This window comes from Propithecus coquereli, unplaced genomic scaffold, assembly GCF_000956105.1.
Source record: "Propithecus coquereli isolate 6110/MARCELLA unplaced genomic scaffold, Pcoq_1.0 Scaffold46, whole genome shotgun sequence".
NCBI classification, from domain to species: domain Eukaryota; kingdom Metazoa; phylum Chordata; class Mammalia; order Primates; family Indriidae; genus Propithecus; species Propithecus coquereli.
The window spans coordinates 5,469,333-5,477,857 of record NW_012150396.1 but is presented as its reverse complement, the minus strand read 5'-3'; the positions used below and the strand labels follow the sequence as shown (position 1 = coordinate 5,477,857).

At 48.3% G+C, this 8,525-nt stretch overlaps 1 protein-coding gene across 1 annotated transcript in view; it reads left to right on the top strand.

The window, feature by feature from the left end:
* The first annotated feature begins 463 nt into the window (after positions 1-463).
* Positions 464-8,525, top strand: part of HADH (hydroxyacyl-CoA dehydrogenase) — a 42,275-nt gene continuing 34,213 nt past the window's right edge. The window contains exon 1 of the mRNA XM_012655126.1: positions 464-718. Coding sequence (XP_012510580.1) covers positions 587-718 — 132 coding nt within the window. The 5' untranslated portion in view covers positions 464-586. The remainder of the gene's footprint in view (positions 719-8,525) is intronic.

The window sequence follows — 8,525 nt, the reverse complement described above, 5'->3', positions numbered from 1 at the left end:
TTGGGTGTTAGCAGTCTAAGTTTTTTCCCCACTTAATGATCAACAGTGAAACGATCACTGTTGACAGGTTAAAATAATTCCTAGAGTTGATTATTTGGTGGCATCAACCAAGGGTGCACCTTTTGGGTCCATTACCACCACAGCCGAGAGGCATATATTTCTTCAGCGCCACAGGTATGCACAAGGATCAAAGGAGAGGATTTACCAAATCAACACCGCGCGATTCATTTAACAAGGCACCGGTAGCTTTTCAAAATAAGGACCTGTACCGGCTCTACACCGGAACTCGAGCCTCCCGGTCCTGCTGTTGCAGCCGGACCCCCGGCAGCGGCGGAAGGCAGCGACCCGCGGCGCCCATTTGGATCCGGACGACGCGCTCAGACGTTCGAACGTGGCGCCCGCGGCCTGGGCCAATGGGCGGAGCCGGCCTCGAGTCCCCGCCCCGTTGCCCGCTGACGTCACGGGGTCGCTAAGGGCGCGCGCAGCGGCGCCGCCAGGGTCTCCGCCCCCAGAGGTTGCCCGGCCGCTGGCGTCCGCGGAGCCTTCCGCGCCCGGGTCCCGTCGCTGTTGCAGCAGCCGCCGCATCATGGCCTTCGTCACGAGGCAGTTCGTGCGCTCCGTGTCCTCCTCGTCCGCCGCCTCGGCCGCGGCCAAGAAAATCATCGTCAAGCACGTGACGGTGATCGGCGGCGGGCTGATGGGCGCGGGCATCGCGCAGGTGAGCCGTCGGGGGCACGCGCCCGTGGCTTTGCTGCCCGCCCCAGGTGAAGCGCTGGCGGGAGGGCCCCGCCGGGGGCCCGCGGGACTCCGGTGAATTCCCCCCGCCCCTGCCCCGCGCGTCCGGGCCTGCGGGGGCGCGGCAGCCTCCACTCCCCCAAAACCCAGCGTCCCTGGGCAGATACTCGGTCTCCTCGGTTCTAAAGTTCTGGCCGTCGCAGGGCCGATGAAGGTTTTCTGGAGAGTGTCGGTGAATGCACTTCGGAACGGGCGTGCAAGAAAAGACGGTTTTAATGTGTGCACAAGGTCGAGGCGTGACTTTGGGGCTCGCGGCTTGGCTCAAACGGTAGTTTGCCTCCAGGTTTTAATTTTATGTTTCAGTTATTTTGTATGATAATTCTGCATTCTCTGTCAGGGTGGTTTCCTCGCCTAAACTGTCTCCTCTCTCTCCCCCTCGTTACTTTCGCTTGCTGGTTTGCAAAGAGTCATAGACATCACTTTGTAAAGACTCCGAATCCGAGCTTGCTGAGGCCCGGGGATTCCGCCTAGGGCGGCACAGGCAACTTTGACCTTTGACGTAGTGCCCTGTGTGCAGAGTTGTGCGCGCGGTTCTGGTTCTGAGAAGGGAACGGGGCGGGGGGAGGGGAGATAGAGCGGCCCGGGGCCCAGGTGTAGTCGCTAATCTCGAGCGTCTGCAGGACTTTCCACTCCTGGGCTGCGCTGGGGTTCAGGGTCAGTTGTGCGAGTGGTTACCTGGATACTGTTATGCTTGTTCTTTATTTTTTTTTTAACGGTTACATTGCGGCTCACGTTGGAGAACCATGATTTTCATATCCTAGCTGATTATATTCTTAGCATTTCAGTCCTTTGCAACTTGCATTGTTGGAGGGGGCAGTTGTGGTCATTGAATTTTAACCGGGGAACATAGTTAAGTGCAGTGGCTACGTTCAGGAGAGTTTAATTTTTCAGTGTCTGTTTCCAACCAAGTCACACTTCCATGCTTGCTTTTTTAAAAAAATCTTTCACTATTAGTATCATATATCTTAATTTTCCCCTCCCTGCATATTTTTTACAGCATATTAACTTAATTGCATTTTATCCCTTCTGACTTCTCAGTATCCTATTTCTTCTGAGACCATGTTTTTGGACGTGATGTTGCCCTTTTTATTGTGTGGATGCCCTGGCTGCTAAGATATGGTGTCCCCATAATCTATGTTATATGTGGGATAGGAGGAGTAAGTCCCTTTAACCTAAAAGTTCCAACCTTATACTCAAGAGAAAGTGTAGTTTGAGTGCACTTGTATCCCCCCTGGCTACATCAGAATCTCCCAAGGCTTTGAGAGGGAGATTTGTTGTGAGAAGGAATAAAACAATGTATTTATTTCAAACATTTAGACAACATCTTAGTAACAATATATTAGGGCCTTAGGCTTCCAGTAACACTATAGGAAATGGGTCCCGAAGGGCTTGTGAATGGTGTCCTTGAAGATAGCAGTTGAAAAGGATTAGAAACTAAGTAGAAAGCGTGACCTCAACTTTTGTACAAAGTCAGGATGCTCAGTTCTTGGAATGCTGTGGCCATCATTAGCCATCATTGGCCAAAAAAGGATGTCGTGCTTCATGAAAAGGCAGAGAGGCAGCACCTAAAACTATGGGTACAGTACTGGAAGTTTTGCCTGAGAGAAGAGGGAATAGAAATGGTTGACTTTTGGGGAACACAAATTTGAGAATCAAATCCTTGAGTAGTTGGACCAGGAATGCCTTTTGAAACTTGTAGGGGGAAAAAGAGAGCTATTTACCCCTTAGGTTGGAAACATAATGTCATTCCAAAAGGTAATAAAGATCAGAAGTCTACACAGTGAACAGTCGTAAGAAACAGTAGTTCCATTCTATATGACAGGGTTTAGGAGAACCTCAGTTACTTTAGGTGACAGCTCTAATCATGTGGAGGGGAACCATCTTTTCTCCAAAATATCTACATGTGCAGTGTTTTCAGTGGATTAGCCGATCCGTTGCGCTCTGCCCAGGAGCTTGCGGTTCTAGGCAGTGTTGCCTCATTGTTTATGCCCCTTGACCAACAGCTTTTGGCGCCCGGTGATTCTGTTTTGCTTATTGAGTGCCACTGACTAATTGGTGTGTTTTGAGTACAGATGGGCTCCAGGTCACTGTAGGGAGATGGATGGCCTGCATGCTGCCTGCCACAAGCTGGCTGTGTTGACATGGAAAAGTTACCTTACCTCGGTGCTGTGGGTCCCTAATTGCTAAAGCAGGACTAATACTAGTACTGTCCTCCCAGGGAGAGGATTGAGTGAATTAGCACGTGTCAAGCACATAGCAGTGTCTGGCATATAGTAAGAGCTCACAGAATGTTAGCTGCCTTTAGGATTATTATCTCCATTGCAGTTGTCCTTGTCCTTTTGCCCTTTCCTCTCAGGTGCCCTCCCATCCCTGCTTGTTGCTGCTGAGGTCGTCCTCTGATATTTAGATGGAGAATATTGGTCATGATTCCCTGTTCCGTCTTGCTTAATCTTGAATGCAAAGACCAGCTGATGCTACAGGGACCTCTAAAAAGAGGGAAGTCTTTTTTTACCTACCCGCCATTTTGTTGTTAAACCTTAGTAAAGCCATAAAAGTAAAAGCACAACCTAGCATCTAGGTTATGCTTCATTCTCTCGAACTTTCTGAAGTAGTTTTAATGTTAATCAAAGTACAGTTCTGCTTACAGTTTTAGTTTTTTAAATGCATCTTTTTAAACATGTGTTCCAGTTTGCGCTGAGCAGGTTGAAAAAATTTAAATAGATTTTGTGGGCGGCAGATGCATTTCTCAAGCAATTAAGCAATTTAAGACAGGTGAGGTCCATGCTTAATTACATTTGATCAGAGCACAGGTCATTTGTATGTGTGTTTTCCCTATCTACTTTGCTTGTCATTTCTTTTGTTTGTTTTAAATTTTTTAAAAATCCCTTAGACTGCAGGTTAATATTTAAGTAAGTTAATTTGTTTTATGTGTTTGCCTATTATACACTTCTGACTTGGTTTTTTTTTTTTTTGAGACAGATGTCGACATCTTGCTTTGTTGCCCTGGCTAGAGTGAGTGCCGTGGCGTCAGCCTAGCTCACAGCAACCTCAAACTCCTGGGCTCAAGCGATCCTCCTGCCTCAGCCTCCCGAGTAGCTGGGACTACAGGCATGTGCCACCATGCCTGGCTAATTTTTTCTATATATATATATTTTTAGTTGTCCAGATCATTTCTTTCTATTTTTTAGTAGAGACGGGGTCTCGCTCTTGCTCAGACTGGTCTCGAACTCCTGAGCTTGAACGATCCACCCGCCTCGGCCTCCCAGAGTGCTAGGATTACAGGCGTGAGCCACCGCGCCCGGCCCTGACTTGGTTTTGATTACCAATTTATCTTCACTGGATACTTAGGCCAGCAAAGAAGCTTATAGCATTAAATAAACCTTGAGCAGGGCACAGGTTTTTTGCTTTATAAAGGAAGAAAAAAGAAAAAGCTTCTAGCAGCTACTAGCTGTGTGCATGTCTCTGGTCATGAATCTTCATATTCTTCATCTTCCTCCTCTTCCTCCTTTTTCTTGCTTTTTTTCAGACTTGACGATGACTTTTTTTTTTTCGTTGCTTCATCAGGCTTTCCTTTAGCTCAGTGTGTAGCAATATCCTTTTCGTATTTTTCCTTCAGCTTTGCAGCCTTCTCTTCCTAAGGCTGCCTGTCATCTGTGGGGTCATTCCACATCTCTCCTTTGCACATCACCAGCGGATGGGGCTGGGATGTTCCCCTTTGATTTGGGGGCGACACTCAGAACAAAAGGCCGAAGGAGGCCTCTCGGGTGCACTGGGATCCTTGAACTACTTCTTTGCTCCCCTTTAGGAGGGATTTAGGTTTTCATTTCTCTTTCATAATCAGCCTTGTCCGCCTTTGCCAGATCTTCAGATTTTCCTTTGTCTTTGGCAGGCATGGTCTTCCACCTCTCTGAGCACTTCTTGCGAAACTCTGAGAATTTGACCGAAGCATCTGGGTGTTCTTCTTGTGCTCCTCCCGGCAAGTTTGCACAAAGAAGGCGTATGATGACATTTTGCCTCTGGACTTCTTGGGATGTCCTTTGCCCACGTTTATTTCTTTTTCCTCAGGGAGGCACAGAGTCACCTAGTGCCCGTCCGGCTCTCACTCGCCCTGGGGCTGTCTCTGTGGAGCTCAGTGTACGGCAGGGGCTGTCTGGGTATTGCACTGAATTCATGCTCATAAAGCATTTTGAATAGAGCCTGGCACATAAAAAAAAACTCTCCAAGTATGATACTTTATTCTGTTCAAAGCATTTTGATGTCTGTCATTTCGTATTATAATAGTGAGCCCTGCAGACATGGTACTTGGGGTCAAGGGTCAGAGGTGGAACTGGGGCCAGAACTTGGGTCTCTCTTCTGTTCTGCCGTCTGGAGATCCCTGAGCTGAAATAACCACAGCTTTGCCTCCACCTCCGGCCCGTGCTGTCGTGTGGAGCGAAGCGTCGCATCCGTGGGCGAGGGAATCCTCTGTGGGTGTCTGGAATCAGCAGGTACCAGGTTGATCTCTCCTCAGCTCTAGACTCAAAGCGAGAGTCATCTGCCGATCATCTCCATCCGGGTGCTGTGTTGCCATCTTTCTGCCCGTAATAGACGCAGACTCACCTGCCGAGACTTCATTCATTCATTTGTTATGTTCCCTGCTTCTCCCCCTTCCATCTTTTCCCAAAGAGTTTCCTCCTCCTGTCACTGCTATTGCCATTCTTCAGCCGTATGTACTCTGAAGAGGGGTCACAGTCGTTGTCTCCTCTGTTCTGGAAAAGGCTCTGTAACTTGCGTCTCTGAGGAGGGCTCTTTCCTCTGCTCTCTCCTTTATAGTTCCTGGACTACACATGTAACCTGAATTGTTGTGGGAACCCCTTTATTGGTCCTTTCAGCAATAGCTAAAAGAAAAAAATTGCTCATCTTAACAAACATTGCCATATTATTCTTCCTTGAGAACAGTTTGGATTTGTAACTCTCCTCTACCCAGAAAGTGTCCATCAATCCCTGGCAACATCTCGGGGATTCTTTTCTTTGTTTTTTTGAGACAGAGTCTTACTTTGTTGCCCTGAGTAGAGGGGTAGAGTGCAGTGGTGTCATCATAGCTCACAACAACTCCAACTCCTGGACTCAAGTGATCCTCCCGCCTCAGCCTCCCCAGTAGCTGGGACTACAGGCGTGTACCACCACGCCTGGCTAATTTTTCTATTTTTTTTTTAATAGACATGGGGCCTCGCTCTTGCTCAGGCTAGTTTTGAACTCCTCAGCTCAAGTGATCCTTCCGCCTCAGCCTCCCAGAGTGCTAGGATTACAGGCATGAGCCACTGCGTCCAGTCTGGGATTCTTAAATATAACTAAGACTTGGTTGATGCTGTTGGCATGTCTGCTTAGCCCTTCCCCTTTTCAGAATTTGTGGGTGGAAGGCCTGGAAGAAAAATTATTTCCTCTGCGTTACTAAACCTGGATGCTTATTGAATTAAAAATTATGTCTAATAGACTTTTAGTCTAAAAACAGGGGCATATTTTCTTGGCTTTGTAGCAATACTTTTTGAAATATAAACATCTAAGTGTGATAAAGGAGGCCAGCCAATTAATTTACTGATTTAAGAACAAACTGGCTGGTTACGGCGATGGTGCTTGTGGAAAGCCTCCACAGAATGCCTTCTGCTGATTGTCGAAGTCAGCGAGGACAGCTTGTGCTGATGGCAGAGTTCAAGACGTTGCGCAACCAGAGGTAATCATAAACCCAGAACCGCCAGCTCTGGGAGATGCAACCGATTTACGACTTTTTTCCTCTCTGGATCTAACCACAAGAATCCACAAGGGCAGGCCTCCCTGTGAAGGCACAGCAGCCTCTGGGCCGTCGTCGTGCTCAGGGAGCACACACTCAGTCTTCTTCTTCTGGGAATCTGGGGGAAATCGGAATTGGGGTGTAGTAGATAGTTTGCATAACTCTGGGATTTTTCAGAGATTCCAGATGTGATGTTGATGAAATGCAGCCCTTTTGTAATGTAGGAGCTTGTGGGACATCCAGGGGAACTGTCGAGGAGAGGTCATGGGAGGGAGCCCATTCACTGGGCCAGTTGACGTAGCTCTCACAGATTGACCACTCAAGTTGTGCTTCAGAGAAGCTGCTTCAAGTCTGGGGATACGTTTGCAAATGTATTTAATGTATAAATCCAGCGTGCTTCTGCTTGGCACGTTTACTTGGTCCTGCGGCCAGAGTACTCGGGGCTTTGACAAGTGTGCTGTTCACTTGGCTATTTTTACAGCTCTGAAGCACCCCTGTCTAAAAATATTTCCTCTCTGGCTAAGCCTGCCTTCCACCAGGCCCAGAAGAGTCATGGAGCTGAGGACATGGCCTTCAAATAAGTTTTTTTCCATTGCAGACGGTTCGTCCTCAAGGCTTTACAGTTTGTTGGTCACTGTATTATAAAACGAGTTCTCATTGCATTGATTTAAATTATGGTCACTCAAGTAAAAGCACCAGGAAGAGTCCTTTTCATTTGCTGTAGAAATAACATGTCTGTGGGAGGAGGAGAAAAGGCCTCTCTCCTTTTGTAGCTCACCCTCCACTGCCGTCTCCATCCCAGAAACTGGGCAGTAACTTGGGCGGTATCATTGCATAATTCAAGAAGAATGGGTGTTATCCAAGATACATGCAATTCTTTTCTAAGTAAAGGCCCTCAGTAATATAATTATCTTCCCATCATCGGGAAAGGCCCTCAGCTACACCAGTGGCAAGAGCCACCGGATCTCATTTGGCCTTTTCACCGGATGTATCTGTTCAGTCACCACTCCCTGAGGGCCCAGCACAGCCCAACAGGGTCTAGGTTGTCGGCACACGGAGGTGAACGCCACGTCGTCAGGAGCCCAGGGAGAGGAGTACAGACGGTAACACACAGCGGTAGGTGCAGCGCGGGCGTGTGCAGAGCTACTACCGCAGCCTGGGGCTGGAGGATCTCGGGAGTGGGTAATATCTGGAAGCGATGCTCAGGCTTAGTTAAGGAGGTGATGTGGGGAGAAGGCGAGACCCGGTGAAGGGCTGGAGGTGGGGAGATGCGAAGCGCAGATGTGGGGAGCTACGAGGCCTCTTGGTGGTAGAGTGTCACGCTTCAGGCAGCAGTGAGCCGCGTGTCCAGGACGGAGGTGGATCCCGATCCCTGCGGGGCCTTGCGTGCCCTGCGTGGAACTGGAGTTTTATTCTGTGATCTTGGGGAGCCACTGAAGAGTCCGGTGGGGTGAGTGACACGGACAGAAGCGCCTTTCGCAGAACTGGTTTTCAGAAGGAACACCAGTGCCTGTATGTGTCTTGTCTTTGGCGAATAATTTTCTGCTTTAGACCCTATTTCCTTCCTCTGTAAAAGGAGGCTGTTGTGTTGGATTAGACCAGAAGTTTGGGGTTTTTTTTTTTTTTTCATTGTGGTAAAATACACATAACATGAAAGTTTACATCTTAACGGTTTTTCAGAATGCACTTCAGTGGCATTGAGTACGTGCTCAGCGAGGTGCAGCCATCACCACCGTCCGTCTCCAGAACTCTTTCGGTCTCGCAAGCGTGAAACTCTGTATCCATTAAACAGTTACTCCTTGTCCGCCCTTATCCCCAGCCCCTGGCAACTACTCTTCCGCTTTCTGTCTCTGTGAGTGTAACTGCTCTAGGTACTGCATATACGTGGAATCATACAGTATTTGTCCTTTTGTGACTGGCTTATTTCACTTGGCATGGTATCTTCGAAGTTCATCCATGTTGT